Genomic DNA, 18,461 nt, shown 5'->3' on the forward strand with positions numbered 1-18,461 from the left:
TAATAGTTAAAAGCTCGTATCCGGCCTGGAATAGAGTTTGGATTATGGTTATGTTTAGGGTTAGGGTTTGGGTTTGGAGACACCATTTTGGAAATAAATGTAGTAGCCTTGATCTGCCAGTCGTGGGTCTTTCATGCAGAGACTCGCCTCATGTGTTTACAATTTGGATAAGGATGCATTTAAAAGTTAATGACCAAACGTATCTTTACAAAAGTTCACAATTCTGTTGCAGATGAAATATAATGTGGATAACATTGAATAAATATCTTTTCGTCAGGTTAGATAGTGATTATTAATCACTTAAACCCCTTTATCTAAACCTCTTAACCGTGGGACTCGACATCCGCCATGTTTGTAGTTCTTAATACTTTTTATGTGTTTGTAGTTCTAATCGAATCCTCGTCCAACATGCAATGGGTTTGTGGGCAATATTAGCTGTTAGAGTTTGTACGGATCTGCAATTCATTCGGATTCTAACCGGAAAAATTAGACCATCCGGGTATCTTTGGAAAACTCATTTCAACATGCTACGATTTGGGACACACTTTGAATACTATTTAGGACGGACAGACAGTATGCGAATTGGGACACAGCAAATGAGTCATTGAATCATTCATTCAAATTATTATTATTTTTTTTATAATTCATTATATTCATTTTAAATAGATTGCACCAATTACCAGTTTGAGAAAACCTCTAGTAAATGACATGTTATTTTGTTTAGTTGTTTGCTCAGAATCATGGGAGAAATTATGATCTCTGTTTGAAACCAAAAAAATGGTGATTCTCAATTTATCCAGAATTGTGCACTTCTAGCTGTCACATTTTTTTTTACGATGTATTTGTTGCTTGCAAAAACACAGTGAAAATAGGATATTTATTACCTGTATATAGATTGTACGTTGTATATGGGTGTTTTCAATACACCCGTTTCATGCTAATTGTCTCTCTTTACTTACACACTTATTTATTGTAACAACTGACTCTCTTTCTTTCTCCTTCTCAGTTCTTCGCCATCTTTGCGTTCTCCACCTGTGGCGGTTACTCTGGAGTGTTTCGTCTGAGCGTGGAGTGTAAGAACCGCACAGAAAGTGACCTGAACATTGAGGTTGAGTTTGACTACCCGTTCAGGTCAGTGTTCCACTGTCATATCAGATCACAGTACAGCAGACACAAGTCCTCAGTACATATCGACAGTCTTCCGACCTTTAACTTATGTGTTTGATTCATCTAGTTGTAAAGAAAGATTATATCATTTCATTTTTATAGTGATTTTCTCTATTTTTTTAATGCAATGTTTTTGGAGATATTTTATTTTTTAATTTTATTTACCTGTAAATTACGAGATTTTATCATTAATTTAATATTATAGTTTAAGCACATTCTTCACATTCTTTCACTTAAATACAAAATAACACTGCATTCAACAGTTATTTGCATGTTATACATTACATGCAAAAACTTGTTAAAACAGCTCAAAAGTCTCATATTGGGTGTCTTTGCTGACCTCTTGTGCAAAGAAATATAACTATTGCCACTAGATGGCCTCATTGCTTTCTATGGAGCAAATTAACTGTGCTCCATCCCCTGGGTCCTAAATTCAGTTTCTCTCATAATATTAAAATTTGTACCTTTTGTTTTGCATTTGTGTGTGTGTTCTGCATTGTAAATTTGTTTAAATCTAACCATGGGATTGTCACATATATATATATATTTTATTTTTTTTATAAATAATTGTAAAAAATCCCCATTTTCCAATCATTCCTATGGGGGTCAAATTGACCCACGAGGGAAAAATGAGCATTTAAAAGAAAGCTGTGTAAACACACACAGATTATAGCCTATATATTTACTCCACGATTTAACTCTACGAACATGGAAAACAGTGATGGACCTCTTAACCTTTCACGCTAAGGAGAAAATTCAACGCAACTTTGAGGGGACCAATGTATTTCTCCTCAGATAGCGACATGGGGCATTAACCACACGCCAAACAGATCGTAAATGAATGAAGACGGAAAATGTGGACACTGTGTGTTCGGGCTCTGGCGTTCTCAGCGCCGTCAAAATAAAAGTCACAACAACAAGCGTGGCTTACGTCACTTTAGGGTATCTACTGCCGATGTGAATGCAACCAGGAAAATGGCGCCAGGGGAACATTTATTTCTCAGGGAACCACTCTGGCCTTGTTCCTACAACTACGTTCCTAGAACTCTTAAATTTCCTCTTAAATTTATTCATGTGAATGCGCACACACTCTCACACATTGGTCAAGCGATTTAAACTTCTGACAGACATTTACCAAGTGTCTTTCTCCACAGACTGCACCAGGTATGGTTTGATGCTCCTTCATGTAAAGGGCCGGAACCTGAACGTCTCTTTCTGGTGGGAGACAACTCTTCCTCTGCCGAATTCTTTGTCACCATTGGTGTCTTTGCCTTCCTTTATACAATGGCAGCCATGTCCGTGTACATCTTCCTCCTGGAGAAGTACCACGAGGGAAACAAAGGAGCTCAGGCTGTGAGTCTTCTTGCTGTCTCTTTCCTGTGAGGCAGATAGTGCCATTTTGAAATTATGAGATTAAAAATTAAAATTTCAGATGATATACATTTTCTTTGAGCATAATCAGCATAAAACTGAATGTCTTAAATGAGAGAAGAAGAAAAACAAACAAAACCCTCCAAATCAGGTTTATTGGCAAAATTTACAGACTTTCAGCTGTTTGCAATGAACAAATCAAACAAAAGTAATTGAAATATCTCAGCACAACAAATCAGCACAAAAAGGCAACGCTTGGTGGAATTTGAGGTATGCTTGGAATCATTGTCCTGTTGGAAGGTCCAATGACGCCCAAGCTTCAGCTTCCTCACTGATGGCATGGCGTTTTCTCCTAGGATTTCCTGATACTTCAGTGAATCCATCTTGCCTTCCACACGCTGCATGTTTCCAGTGCCAGAGGATGCAAAGCAGCTCCAGAGCATCACAGAGCCACAACATGCTCAACTGTAGACAGGGCGTTCTTTCCAGCATATGCTGCAATATATATTCTGCAGATACACTGCTGACCCATTGGCCTGAAAAGTTCTGTGGTTTATTTAAATGATTTTGAGCACTTTTCTTGTTCACGTTCAGGTATTTCATGTGTTCTAGCTCAAGCACACCTGGAGCAAGTAATGAAGCCCTTGATTAGTTGTATCAGGTGTGCTTGAGACAACATCTGTTTTGCAGAGTTGTGCTGTTGTGAGGGATACTATTCAGGGGGTTGAATAATTTTGAGACTGCAGAAGTCATTAAAAGTAGCATTTTCAGTTAAAAATTCAATTAGTTTGATTTGTTCATTACAAACAGCTGAAAGTCTGTACATTTTGCCTATAAACCTGATTTGCAATTGGGGTTAAATAATTTTGATTACAACTGTATATCTTTCTTAATGTTAGTTTATAAAAATAAAACTGTTCTTTATTAATGTTAACAGATACAACTTTTGATTTTAATAGTGTATCAGTAAATGTTAAAATTAACATTAACTAAGATGAACAAATGCTCTTAGGCCCATTCAAGACTATAACAAAAAGGATAAAGAGTATGGGTCTCATTCACTAAGCATGCATACTCACAAATTTGTGTGTGAAATCTGTGTATGAACAATTTCACGAATGTCCGTACTAAAATGTATTCTAAATTTACGAAAGATGTAGGAACAAATGAAACCACACGTACGTTAAAACCACATGTACTGTGCGGCCTTATAACCGTGTTATGAAGTTATTTTTCATCTTAACACCACTATAATTATATTATATTTTTAATAAATAATGACATTTGTATTTAAGGCGAAAGATGATAAAACTTCAGCATGCTTATAATAAACAGAACGTTAACATGCGGGGGCATGGACGCTAATATAGTTATATAGTAATAGTATTTGTCATTTTTTTTTAGTTCACGTTATTATATTAAACTAATGTTAACAAATGTAACCTTATTGTAAAGTGTTACCAACAATTTAATAACCTATGATATTTTGTTAACCCATGTTACATGTTTTGTTAATAACCCTGTTACATTCAAAATATAATGTTGCAACACTGAAGATCAGTGGAAAATGTCTAACATGCCTTAACAAATCTGTTTGAACCATAAAGGCTATCCCTTTAAATATTATAGATTTTAAAAGGGGAAATGTCACTGCATTATAGTGTGGCAGTAAACACATTTATATATATACATTTATATATATATATATATATATATATATATATATATATATATATATAAAACCCATTAAAATGTAATGGTGATTAGTATTCCAATGAAAAATAAATAAATAATTTGGTTTTGTTCTACAGGATTTTGTGGTGACAGCTATTTTTACCTTCATGTGGTTGGTAAGTTCATCGGCGTGGGCCAAAGGTCTCTCTGATGTTAAGAGGGCAACTGACCCCGATGAGGTCATCAACCTCATCGCTGCATGTGATCGTGAGGAAAACCGCTGCAAAGAAATACATGAGCCTGTGGTTTCCGGCCTGAACACATCTGTGGTGGGTACAGTCACTATAAATAATGTTATTATGCGTATGTATTAAATGTTATAATGACACGTGGGCAGTTGAAAAAGGTTGGACATTATGTTTATGAGCAATGACGAAATTATGTTTCTGTAAAATACTGTAGTCATGCATTGATAATCAATCATTATGCTCCATTATACTCTGTTATATACAAATTCAGCCAGCAAGTGACCAACCTTCAATGTTGAAATGTGGTTAACATAATGTTATAAATGTGTGTATAATATAGCTGTTTATGAATGTAAAAGGTCTGCAAAGCACAAAGTGCATGATAAATGGAGTTATTGTCTCCCTAAAGAAATAACTGATTTTGAACTGCCTCAAACTAGTCGTCAGTAATTCCAGTCTTACTTTCTGCAAGTGCAGAGGAAGCCTCCGAAGTTTCAATTAATATATGATAATGGGTGTTTTGTTTCCGAGGCGCTAAAAGTGGTAGACCAATCACAACAGACTGGTCATCTGACCAATCAGAGTAGAGCAGGCTCTCGGAAAGAAGGGGTTCCCTATCAAGGGAACTCCCGCTGCGTTTACGCAATGGGAACACTTCCAAGTGTGTCGTCATGAAGCACATGTATAATCAATCCAATGAATGAGCGGGACGTCAGGTGACGTCATAGACCAGGAAACTATAAATCACCCCTTAACGCAGAGCGTGACAGCTTCTGTTTCTTCAGCAAAGCGCTCTCTGTATTTGTCCTTTGTCTGATTTATTGTTGTCTGTTACAAACACACTCAATATATATATATATTATGGCGAGCAAGCAAGATTTCAAGCGTTGTGTTGTTCCCTGCCCTCGTTACATCACGGGTGGGGACACACATCAGCTTTGTGTTGCTTGTTTGGGAGTGGAGCATGCCCAGTCAGTTCTCGAGGGAGCTGACTGTGAGCATTGCGAGCTGCTGTCCGTGAGGACGCTCCGCTCTCGCCGGGCGTTCTTTGAGGAGGACGGTTCGGTCCGCGCTCCCCGAGGTACGGGTCCCGCTGCTGCCGAGGCACAGCGGCGAAACGTATCTTGGGGTTCGCAGATGGATCTAGCAGCGGGGTTTGAGACGGGCACCGCCCTATCTCAGCCTTTACCTGCTGGATCCAGTGTCTCTGCCCAGGGGGAAGCCCGCCCTGCGGTTTCTTCTCCCCGGGTTGAGGCACCAATGCCGCAGCTATCCAGTTCCGAGGAATTGGACGCTGTCAGTGTTGATACAGGGGATTATGAGTTTTCGCCAGCTCATACCTCTGGTGATGAGGAGCTTATGGAGGTTTTATCTCGCGCTGTAGCTAAATTAAATATTGACTGGCCAGCCGATGATTTTGAATGTGATTCTAAAAAGAGTTTACTAGATGATCGCTATTTTCCATCTAGATCACAGCCTCCCCGTCGGGAACTCCCGTTTTTTCCCGATCTCCACACTGAGGTGTCGAAATCGTGGAATAAACCGGTATCTTTCAGAGTTTTTAATCCCCAAACATCTATTTATAGTAATGTTAAAGGTATTAAAGATTTTGGTTATGTGACAATGCCTCAGGCTGAAGAGACGCTTGCGAGCTATCTCTCTCCCGAGTCAGCGTCATCACTGAAAGCCCCGACATTACCCACTAAACCATTAAAAGCTACATCATCGTTTGTGGGTAAAGCGTTTTCGGCAGCAGGTCAGGCAGCAGCGTGCTTGCATACAATGTCTATTTTGCAAGCTTATCAAGCCGACCTGCTGAGGGATATCGATCAAAGTGAGGAAGTTAGTGCTGACGCAATTCGAGAATTGCGTCGCGCGACAGATTTATCTCTCCGTGCCACCAAGGAGACGGCCAAATCAGTGGGCCGGTCTATGGCAGCCCTGGTGGCCACGGAGCGCCATTTATGGTTAAATCTTTCTGAAATCAAAGATAAAGATAGATCTGTTCTTCTGGACGCCCCGCTTTCTCCTACAAGTCTGTTCGGCGATGCTATAAATTGTGTCGTTGATAGGTTTCAAGAAACAAAAAAGCAATCTGCAGCGTTCCAGAAGTTTCTTCCTCGCCGATCTGATGCCCCCGAGACTGCTTTTCGTAAAATCATTAAATCAGAGCAGCCTCGGCCGTCTACGAGCTCCTCACAGCACAGAGTGCAACAGAAACGTAGCGTCGCCGCTCGGGCTCCTCCACAACCTGGGGGGTCTGGGTGGCGGTCGCAGGCCAGGCCATCTGGTGATAGGCAAGATCTGAGGACTGTCATATCTAAGAAGGCTTGGTCTAAGAAGAAGAAGTCCTGACGCCTGTGGTGTCAAACTTCTGAGGGTGGTCCCCTCCGGGGAGGGACGGTTTCGAGAAATCGTTCCTCTTCGGCGCCCTCTGGGGGGCGACTTTCTGAGGAAAGTCGCAGCGCTGCCACAACGGTTGTTCCCTGCCGGTTCGCCGTTACAGGGCACCGTGGTGTCAGCGTCCCCATACGATCCTCCGAGGAGGGTCGTGGAGCGGTCAGTTCGGTTGTTCCCTGCCGGTTCGCCGTTTCAGGGCGCCGAAGTGACTGTTCAACCAAATCCAGAGGCCAGTCTCGAGAGACTGGTTCCCTTAGCGGAATTTCTGGCAGCGTGGAAACTTCTGCCAAATATTTCTCAGTGGGTCCTGCGTATAGTAGAAAAGGGTTACAGAATTCAGTTCGGTTTTCGTCCACCCAGATTTCTAGGGGTCCTCTCCACAGTAGTGGGCCCAGAGCATGCTCTGGTCATGGAGCAGGAAGTACTGACGCTTCTTCAAAAGGGAGCTATAGAGAAGGTTTCTCCTACCAGCAGAGAGTCAGGGTTTTACAGCCGTTACTTCATCGTTCCGAAGAAGGATGGAGGGTTGCGTCCGATTCTAGACCTGCGTCATTTAAACAGCAGAGTTCAGAAACTCAAGTTCAAAATGCTTACGCTAAAACAGATTGTGTCACAGATTCAGTCCGAGGACTGGTTTGTCACAATAGACTTGAAGGACGCGTACTTCCATGTGTCTATCCATCCTCATCACAGGAAGTTCCTGAGGTTTGCTTTCGGGGGCGAAGCATACCAATTTCGGGTTCTTCCGTTCGGCCTAGGATTATCACCCCGCACATTTACAAAATGCGTGGATGCAGCTCTGGCTCCTCTGAGACTCCAGGGCATTCGCGTATTAAATTACATCGACGACTGGTTGATTCTAGCTCAGTCCGAGCAGTTGGCAGTTCGGCATCGAGATGTCGTTCTGTCTCATATAAAGTTGTTGGGGTTACGGTTAAACGCCAAGAAAAGTGTGCTCCTCCCAGCTCAGAGGACCACTTATCTAGGGGTGGTGTGGGATTCGACAACCATGCAAGCACGATTGTCTCCAGCACGTATCTCTGCGATTCTCACAGCCGTAAAAAGAGTAAAACTAGGCCAGTCACACACTGTGAAACAGTTTCAGAGATTGTTGGGTCTCATGGCAGCTGCGTCCAACGTGATAACTTTTGGCCTTCTGTACATGAGACCCCTGCAGTGGTGGCTCAGGACCAAGGGGTTTTCTCCGAGGGGAAATCCTTTCCGCATGATCAAGGTCACGCGGCGCTGCCTACGTGCCTTGGTCATGTGGAAGAAGCCTTGGTTCCTCGCCCAGGGCCCAGTGTTGGGGGCGTCTTGTCGACGCTTAACGCTATCGACGGATGCATCCCTCACAGGATGGGGGGCGGTCATGAGTGGCCGCTCGGCGACGGGTCTTTGGCAGGACCATCAGCTCTCTTGGCACATAAATCGGCTAGAAATGATGGCGGTATTTCATGCTCTCAAATACTTCCTGCCGGACCTGAAAGGCCACCATGTGCTTGTCCGGTCAGACAACATGTCGGTGGTTTCTTACATCAACCATCAGGGGGGTCTGAGGTCTCGTATACTGTGCAAACTGGCTCATCAGATCCTCCTATGGGCCCAGGGGAAATTGCTGTCTCTCAGGGCAGTTTATATTCCAGGGCATCTGAATGTGGGTGCAGATATCCTGTCGAGGCAGGGGCTGAGGCCCGGGGAGTGGAGACTTCACCCCGAAGTGGTGGAGCTCCTATGGGAGAACTTTGGTCGAGCAGAGATCGATCTTTTTGCATCGCACGATACAACCCATTGTCCGCTGTGGTTCTCCCTCACTCATCCAGCTCCTCTCGGACTGGATGCCATGGTACAGGTGTGGCCGAGGTCACACCTGTACGCCTTCCCCCCGGTATCAATGCTCCCGGGAGTTCTGGAGAGGGTTCGCCGGGAAGGGGCTCATCTATTGTTAGTAGCCCCGTATTGGCCGGCCCGAGTTTGGTTCTCGGATCTAGTGTCTCTTCTGGACGGCTCTCCATTGGAGATTCCTGTCAGGAGGGACCTGCTGTCCCAAGCAAGGGGCACAATATTTCACCCTCACCCAGAGTTGTGGAGACTGTGGGCTTGGCCTCTGAGGGGGCCCAGCTCATAGAATCCGGTCTCTCGACTGAGGTCGTGGAGAGACCATCCTTGCCATCCTGCAATCCAGAGCTCCCTCCACGAGAAAACTTTATGCTTTGAAATGGAAATTATTCTCTACCTGGTGTGGAGAACGTAATTTGGATCCTGTTAACTGCCCGGTTGGTACAGTTCTCAATTTCCTTCAAGACCGTTTCTCTGCTGGATTATCTCCTTCCACCTTAAAGGTGTACGTAGCAGCTATATCGGCATATCTCACCCCTCTGGGGGCTACTTCTCTGGGGAGAGATCCTTTGGTTAACCGTTTTCTCCGTGGCACATTGAGGCTGAGGCCTGCACTGCACTCTAGAGCACCGGCTTGGGATTTGGCCATTGTACTTGAGGGTCTGGCCCTGGCTCCCTTCGAGCCTATTGAAGAGGTTTCAGAAAAGTTCCTTACACTAAAAACTTTATTCCTTCTTGCCATTTCTTCAATTAAGAGAATTGGAGATTTGCAGGCCCTGTCGGTTGCTCCAACATGCCTAGAATTTGCACCTGGTATGGTTAAGGCATTTCTTCACCCTAGGCCGGGTTACATTCCTAAAATACTGACTAATGTTGCAGGCCCAATTGTGCTGCAGGCCTTCTGTCCTCCACCTTTTAATACCCCAGATCAGGAAAGACTAAATCTGTTGTGTCCAGTTCGGGCTTTGGATGCCTACGTTCACAGAGCTGCCCTGTGGCGTAGATCAGAGCAGTTATTTGTCTGCTTCGGTTCAACCAAGAAGGGTTGCCCTGCATCGAAACAGGTTATGAGCAAGTGGGTAGTCGAGGCTATCTCACTTGCTTATCAAGCGGTCGGACAGCCTTCACCTTTGGCTGTCCGTGCTCATTCTACAAGGAGTATGGCTGCCTCTACGGCTTTGATTTCGGGAGTTTCCCTTCATGACGTTTGTAATGCGGCAGGCTGGTCCTCACCGCATACATTTGTCAAATTTTATGATTTAGACCTCTCCACTCCGGGGGCGAGGTTGCTCGCTTCTTAGTGTGCGCAGGACTCACACAGAACGGGCACTTGTAATTATGGCGTAGTGGGTATGGGGTTCCCATTGCGTAAACGCAGCGGGAGTTCCCTTGATAGGGAACGTCTCTGGTTACGTATGTAACCTTAGTTCCCTGAGAGGGAACGAAACGCTGCGTTCGCCTGCCATACTTCCTGCATGCCCTGATCGACTTGCTTCAGGTTTTTCAGAAGCTGTCACGCTCTGCGTTAAGGGGTGATTTATAGTTTCCTGGTCTATGACGTCACCTGACGTCCCGCTCATTCATTGGATTGATTATACATGTGCTTCATGACGACACACTTGGAAGTGTTCCCATTGCGTAAACGCAGCGTTTCGTTCCCTCTCAGGGAACTAAGGTTACATACGTAACCAGAGACGTTTAGAGAAACCGAATACTTTATCGAACCTTGAGAAAAGAGGTAATTCTGCACTGTGTATTTATAAATTAAAGTGTTGTTTTTTTACCGTAGATGCATGTGAGGATACCTCCAAGACAAAATTAGGAAACTTTAAAATAGCATAAAGGGGCTCTTTAATGCTAAATAAAGGCAACATGTTTACCTGTATAAATTTTTATTCACCTATGTTAAAAAGATCAACGTTGATCCATGTTTCGAACAATCATCCAAATTGTTTTCGTTAATAAAAAAAAAAAAAAAAAAACTGAAATAAAATGTAAATATTAGATGAAAAATTAAAAAAAAAGAAAAAAGTCCAGTGATAAAAATCAGTATGTATGCTTAGTCTAATGAAATAGATGTTTTGGGCATGCAAATGAATGCATACAGTACGTGCAAGTAACTATTTGGCTTGTGTCTCTTATACCTGCAGGCGTTTGGGTTCTGTAATGTGGTGCTATGGGCAGGGAACCTGTGGTTCGTCTTTAAGGAAACCGGTTGGCTTACAGCCTTTGCTGGCACTTACACAGCCTCTGGAGAGAAGCAGCCAGCACCAGACTCCTTCGGCCAGGGTGGGCACAACTAAAAGACTGAAAATTAAAGCATGGAATTCACATAAATTTGTATGCTCTCAGTGCATAAGTTTATGTATTATTAATAGATTTTTGTTGCTGTTATAAACATTTATATTTAGGTTAATGTGAATCTCAAGAAGAAATGAAGTCAGTATTACAGTAATGAGGATAAAAGAATGTGATTTGAATAATATACTTAATTGTCATTATAATAATGTCAGTGCAAAAATGAAATTGGAATGATCCTACAAATAGGCTTATCTAATTATCCAAAGTATAATTTACATTTTTAATTTCTGACATATTCTTGACACGTTTTATAAGATTCACCCTAATAGAACTTAGATAATTGTCATTTGAAATTTTTGACAGGCTTGCAAAGGTCATCATATATTTAATTATATTCTCTTATAAATGTATTTTTCTAGGCTATGGACAAGAAGGTTATGGACAGGACCCTTACGCTGGCTCTCAGGGCGGTTACCAGCCCGAATACAGCCAACAGGGCGAAGGTGGCGGATACAACCAAGGAGTGTATGGTCAGGGTGAGCCCACCTCCTTCTCCAATGAGATGTGAGCCCGGCTCCGCTGGCTGAAGCTCTGCACTGGTGAGTGAAGAAGCTGTAAGTGTACAAGACGTTACCTTTCAAAGTGGAACTTCAACGTTGCATCATGGAGTTGACACTAAAGGGAACATCTCAGTTAATATTGTATCCGTTAATATCGTCCGTTCCCTGATGGAGGAAATGAGACGTGGTGTCGATGACTGACACTAGGGGTTGCACTAGGGGTGGACATACGCTTATATACGCTATTACGAATCTGTAGCCAATGTTTAAGCGGTCTCATATGCATCAACCCGAGCGGCACAACTGCTGCCGAGGACACCATTTGCCCCAGGAGCCTCTGAAATTGTTTCAGTGGAACCGCTGTTTTTACTCTGTCTACTTACTAACTTGTCCGTTTACTATGTCTTTAGGGAGTTCAGCATTGTGAGACGTGAAGTCCAACTCTATCCCAAGAAAAGAGATGCACTGGGGAGCACTGGGGAGAGCTTGCTCTTTTCCCAGTTGACCTGATGCCCTAAACAGCTAAGGTGTCTGAGTACCAACCCTAATCCTGTGAGCACACAACAAATCTCGAGAGTGAGCTAGGATCAGCCAGTCGTCGAGATAGCCAAGGGCCACTTCCCTTAACGGGGTAAGGGCAGTCTCTGTGACTTTGGTGAAGACTTGAGGTTACAGGGACAGCCCGAAAGGGAGGACCTTGTACTGGTATGCCCAACCCTTGAAAGCGAACCGAAGATGTTAGGATGTGCTTGTGTGATAACATCTTGAATGAGAGAAAAAGGGAGTATATCAACTACAACCTTTGATATTACCACTACTTCCAAGGGGAGAATGCAAACTTCATGAGAAGGTATACTGTGACACTGATCAAGTTCAGGGAAGAAGGAGGTGGGAACGAGTGAACATTCAACGTAAAACTTTAATCACAAAATAAACAAACAACAAAACAGAACGACTGTCTGCCTCACGGACAACTGTCGCATAAAAAAAGCAATAAAAAAACAACATATAGTCCAGGTCTGGTCCTCTCTCATCCTTCACTGTAGTTACTCCTCCTTTTATCCTTCCGGAGCTCCTCCGTGGGACTCAAGACGTTCAACCTTAAAACTTACACATAATATAATTGCCAAAGACTCTTGCCACCAAATCCCAATGGAAACTGCAGGGGAGCTTCAGCTCTACTTAATTACCCTAGAGCAATTAGGGGAGAGCACTCACGCCCTGCCTGAGCACAGATAACTTTTCAGGATCCATAAAAGACTCCATTCACAAGTTATATAGAGTGCTACAATAACAAGGTAGCTACCAGGTAAACTACCTCTACTTGTCAGACACATGAATCATACTAGAGAGAATTTACACTAAAGGAAAGCAAAAACACTACTTTAAGACCCAACAATGGTTGGGGAGGGAGGTAATACATTAGTTTACCTAACTCAACCCTAAAGGGTATCCTATAAAGCAGCTTATCAAAGAGAGCATGCAATGTACTAAAACCTCGATAATTAGCCCTTCAGGCTACGACTTTCAATGTTGTCGCTCCTGTAAGGGGAAGCTTACATCTCTACTTGTACTCAGGAAAGGGAGGAAAATGTATTAAAGAAAATTAAAATAAGGAAAATTAAAATAACTCTCATCACGTAGACTCCAAATCCCAAGGAAGCACAGGGGAGCTTAGGCTCTACTTAAAGACCCCAGAATACTGGGGGAGAGCAGCTCATACCCTGCCTTGAGTAAAGGCACCGTGCCTAAGACCCACTATAGCTAGTGCTTCGTCTTTTTCTATTAGCACTAGCATTAGACCATAGTATGTGAGATAACAAGGGGATGCCCCACAGGAAAACTTTCTCTACTTTCTCTACTATAAGCATTGTCAAACCAGGTCCATAGTAGATCACCCACCCAAAGTCGAGCTATATCCCTGCTTCAAGACCAAACAATAGTTGGAGAGGGAGGCAAACAAAATAGAAGGAAATGAAGCTCTAGCGCAAGTTCTGCCGGGAAGACTCAATTGTTACGTAACTTATTAACTTCTCATCTATCCGATCATATCCTAATACTTTTGGTATAAAAGGTTGGTACTTACACACATCTGAGTTTGCAGATGCTGTCGTTCCATTCACCTCCACCCTCCCCACCACCTCCAAGATGGGACCTTCCCTTCATCTTCCCTAACACCACCAAGACGGGTCCTTCCCTCCATCCTCCACATAACACCAAGATGTCTTTCTCCTCCATCTACCCCACCACAACCAGATGGCCCCTTCCCTTACTTCGCAGGGGGTCGGCTGCGCCCCTGCCTTCGTCTTCAGGCAGGATATGCAGAGTCCGAACCCTAGGAATGCAAGCTACGGACGGGGCCTACGCCAAAGAAATTGATTGCTTGCTGAGCTCTTAATAAATATTAATTGTCACAGTATTTATTCTCCCGAGTCTTTCTGGTAGAATTATAATACCCGCCTAATTTCGTTTATCTTGCATCAAGCTTTAGTGCCATCCAAAGGGGAGATATGACCCTACCACTATTCAAACAGGGAAGCAAACAAGAGAAAGGCAGGCTGTAGTTTGCCAATAACTCTCATCCACCATACTCCAAACCAAGGACAAAAAGGGAGCTGCAGGGGAGCTTATGCCCTACTCAAAAAACCCAGTACATGGGGAGAGCAGCTCAGCCCTGACTTAAGTAAAGGCATTTCTCCAGGACATGCTATAGTATGCAATAGATAACCAGGAGGGATGCCCTGCTGTCCGTCTACCTCTACTTTTCAGGTTCTTGAACCTGGGTCTTACTAGAGAGGCCTATAAAGCACCCATCCAAAGAGGAGAATATATGCTTGATTCATGACATAATAGTAGTTAGGGAGGGCGGTAAATGAAGTAGAGGATAACTATACTGCCCTACATAACTCCATTCACCCTGGCTCAACCCTTAGGATGCATCTGCAATGCAACCATCCACAGAGACGTGTTCAATTCTACTTTAGACCTTAACACAGGGGAGAATATAGCTCAACCCTGGAAAAAGATACTTCAGGTCATCAGAGTGGAGCAAGAGAGATGCCAGTGACAATCAACCTCTGCCTACAACCACTGACAAATGCCACTCTCACCTTAGGGGGCACGTGAAGCTGAAGTATCTTTGCCGAAAACATGACGGCATGCATAAGCAATCAAGCACTGCTCAGCATTATGAAACAAGCGACAGAAAGAGCGGTTTCAGATTCCTAACTTTCCTAACCAAAAACGTGAACGAACAAGCGGCTCCTGAAGACAAAAAAGCTGATGACGTGTATTACAGGAACCCTTTAATACTCACAGGCGCTCCACATTATGACGTTGTGGACTGCCGCCTGCCAATGATTATTGGCTTTTGTTTACACATGCTCCAGACACGGGTCATACTAATGGTGTCAACCATAGTGTCAACTCCATGACGCAGTGCCGAAGTTCCACTTCGAAAGGGAACTAAATATGAAACAAGTAACATTTTGGTATTTGATCTACTTTCAACATTTTTACCACATACATACGTACATGCATACCATACAGTGTGGTCCAAACATCTGTGTACAATTCTAAAGATGCATGCAACATTTTATTTTATATAATTTAATACAATTTCTTACATTTATAAATTATATTATTAGCATAAATATTTGAGTAAAAAGTATAATTGAAAAATCAACATGTATTTGTTATTTTATCTTTTTAATGATGGCAGCTCTTGAGCTCCCTTAACTCCACATATCCACATATTTTTTCAACATATGATTTTGATTTTCAACAATCAACATTTTAAAGGATTTATATTCTAAATTTTACATTACTCACCACCGATCAAAGTTTTGGGTCAGTAAGATTTTTTTTATGTTTTTGATAGAAGTGTCTTATGCTCACTAATGCTGCATTTATTCAATCTAAGAAACAGCAAAACAGTAATAGTGTGAAATATTATTACAATTGAAAATAACTGTTTTCTATTTGAATATATTTTAAAATGTAGTTAATTCCTGTAATGGCAAAGCAAAACTTTCAGCATCATTACTGCAGTCTTTAGTGTCACGTGATCCTTCAGAAATCATTCTAATTGATGCTCAAGAAACATTTCTTATCATAATCAATGTTGAAAACAGTTGTGTTGCTTCATATTTTTGTGGAAATCATAATACTTTTTTCAGGAATCTTTGATGTTTAGAAATGTCAAAAGAACAGCGTTTAATGAAACTTAATTTAATAAACTATAAATAAAAATAAAACTATAAATAAAATTAATTTAATTGTAACATTATAAATGCCTTTACTGTCACTTTTGATCAATTTAATGTGTCTTTGCTGAATAAAGGTTTTGTTTTGCCATTAGAACTTTTAAGAAAATGCCCAGTACACTGTAAAAAAATATTTTCATTATTTGTTGTCACAACTTTTTATCTTTTGTCAAATCAACTTCGACAACTAATGTGTGAAGATAATATACTATTTTGAGTTTCTGTTTATTAAACCATTCTTCTTTATTGTATTAACTCAAATTTTTAATTACAACAATCTCAAAATTTTAAGGCAACAAGGTAACTTGCTTTTTTAAGTTAAACCAACTTTTTTTTTACCAACTTCCTGTATATTGTACACTACACTGTGCTCAGTACACAACAATATAGTGTGTACATAGTCATATTTTTTTTAATTGAATACAATTATGATGTTTGTATTTTGTTGTTTTAACATTTATTACAAATCATTGATAAAAATTGTAAACCTTTAAACGTGTTGTCTTTGCAGATCACAGCAAGAGGACGTCATGTGATCAGCCAGCATGGGAACGACAAGCTATGTTTCCACTGACTTCAGTTGGTTTAAAGGGAAGGGGGTGGGTGGTATTAAAGCACATAAAAGAAATCTTTTCAGGGTTGATATTAACATCATAACCAAGAAGAAACAATTGGGACCCATGAGGAAGCGAGACCCTAATTTCAACATACTATCTATTACATGGAATCCAGCTGGAGATTATCCATCCTATTATAATGAGGAAAAACTTGAATATGCTACCAAAAAAATGAATGAAACCTATGATGTATATGTTATGTACGGGGAGCCGTTTGAATGAATTATAGTAATATTAAACTGAATGTGTTTTTCTGTGGTGTAAATATGAATTCATTAGATATACTGTATTGTGAATTTAACTTATTGTTGCTTTTTTTGTGATTCCATTTGTAGTCCCCACATTTGTTTTTATTTCCCGTATCTTACCACTTCTCCACCTCAATCATTCAGCCCATAGTAAGAGATCTGACCTTCAACCTCCTACTGAATGTTTTTTCTTTCTTTTTTTATTTGTGTGAAACATTTGAAAGGTTCGTAAGAACACAAAGATTAATTAGTATAAAAGTTCTGTGTTGGTCAAGTGTTAACAAAAGTAAGTAGTCTTAGATAAAACTAGGGAGAGAAACCGAGTAACAGAAAAGTTTAAGAACAAATTGAAACAGGAAGTACAGGCCACTATTTTTTCCAAATGTGAACAAATTATGCACATGATCATGATATATTTTTATGTTTTGGTTATGTCCAAACTTTTATAAGCTAAAGCACACATATATTTTTGGTGCTATAAACAATACAGTGACCGTACACTTCAGTCATGGTGCTTCAGTACTTGATTGTTTAGTTTTTCTAGTTCTGTGAAACGCCACTGATGCTCTTATTCAGACATGAGTGTGAATGACCCCTTTATATTCTTTCTGAAAAGATGTCCATGTGTTTTAGCTTTTTGTTCACACTATGTATGTTTTTACGCTGTCTCTGTCTCTCTGCCTTTACATGAAGGTCCATATTGCTTTCTTTCTCTCCCTCATTATATCATCTGATAATGCAAAATAAAATAATGTTAGAGAATGACGACGAGTGATGACATTAATGCTCCAGTGTGTTTGTTTTTAGTAGCGCTTTTATGAACTCCAATGTCTTACATTTTTGTAGGACCAGTACATATTTAAAGCTATTGTCATTTCACTATCGAGTTAGAAGTGACAAGAATAAGGGTAACTTTTGGTTAAAATTATTATCTTTTAAACATTTTTAATTCATCAATGCAAGATACAGTGCTATGCATAAGTTTAGACACCCATGCTAAAGTTTATAATAAAAAATAATAAAGAATAAAAAAAAAATCTTTTGGAAATTGATCTTAATGCCTTAATTTTAAAAATAAGGAAAAAGCCAACCTTTAAGGACACCAATTTTCTCTGTGAATGAATAATGTATCGTGAATAAATAAATGTTCTTCCTTAAAATACAGGGTGCATAAGTCAGGACACCCGCATGTTAAATTCCCATAGAGGCCGGCAGATTTTTATTTTTAAAGGACGTTTATTTATTTACAATACATTATTCATTCACAGAGAAAATTGGTGTCCTTAAAGGTTGGAGTTTTCCTCATTTTTTTCATTAAGGCATTAAGATCAATTTCCAAAAGATGATTTTTTATTTCTCCTTTTAGTCAACTTTAGCATGGGTGTCTATACTTATGCATAGCACTGTATATCATTCTGTATATCATATTCCTGATCTTACTACAGACATTGTTGACGCCTTTTACGACCAGAAGAGGGAGATGTTTAGTAAATTGCATGACCTTAATGGAAATTTGGCTGTTAAAATTAACTAACATTAATACGCAAAATAAGATATTAGAAATCAAATACAGAAAGTTAGTAAATAAGCCTACTTTATCAATGCAGTTATTGTGCTTTTTTTATAAAGTACATTGTCATGTTTTTATTTTTAATTTATTTATATATTTTTTTCTTCATTTTTTAAGATTTTTTAATAAGATTTTTTTATTCAGCTTCAACAAATTAAATTAGCCAAAAATTGCAGTAAAGACATTTATAATGTTACAAAAGAT

At 40.7% G+C, this 18,461-nt stretch overlaps 1 protein-coding gene across 2 annotated transcripts in view; it reads left to right on the forward strand.

Annotated features, from left to right (window-relative positions):
* Nucleotides 1-17,449, forward strand: part of sypb (synaptophysin b) — a 28,917-nt gene extending 11,468 nt beyond the window's left edge. Inside the window, exons 3-8 of one of the 2 annotated variants that reach the window (XM_079636860.1) lie at nt 1,007-1,131; nt 2,322-2,520; nt 4,350-4,541; nt 10,847-10,985; nt 11,417-11,596; nt 16,334-17,449. In XM_079636860.1, the coding sequence (XP_079492986.1) occupies nt 1,007-1,131; nt 2,322-2,520; nt 4,350-4,541; nt 10,847-10,985; nt 11,417-11,565 (804 nt within the window). In that variant the 3' untranslated portion in view covers nt 11,566-11,596; nt 16,334-17,449. Of the gene's footprint in view, nt 1-1,006; nt 1,132-2,321; nt 2,521-4,349; nt 4,542-10,846; nt 10,986-11,416; nt 11,612-16,333 lie in introns of both variants that reach the window. The other variant, XM_079636861.1, reaches the window with a different exon arrangement.
* The last annotated feature ends 1,012 nt before the right edge of the window (nt 17,450-18,461 follow it).

Source organism: Phoxinus phoxinus, assembly GCF_949152265.1.
Source record: "Phoxinus phoxinus genome assembly, chromosome: 15".
In the NCBI taxonomy this organism is placed as follows: Eukaryota; Metazoa; Chordata; class Actinopteri; order Cypriniformes; family Leuciscidae; genus Phoxinus; species Phoxinus phoxinus.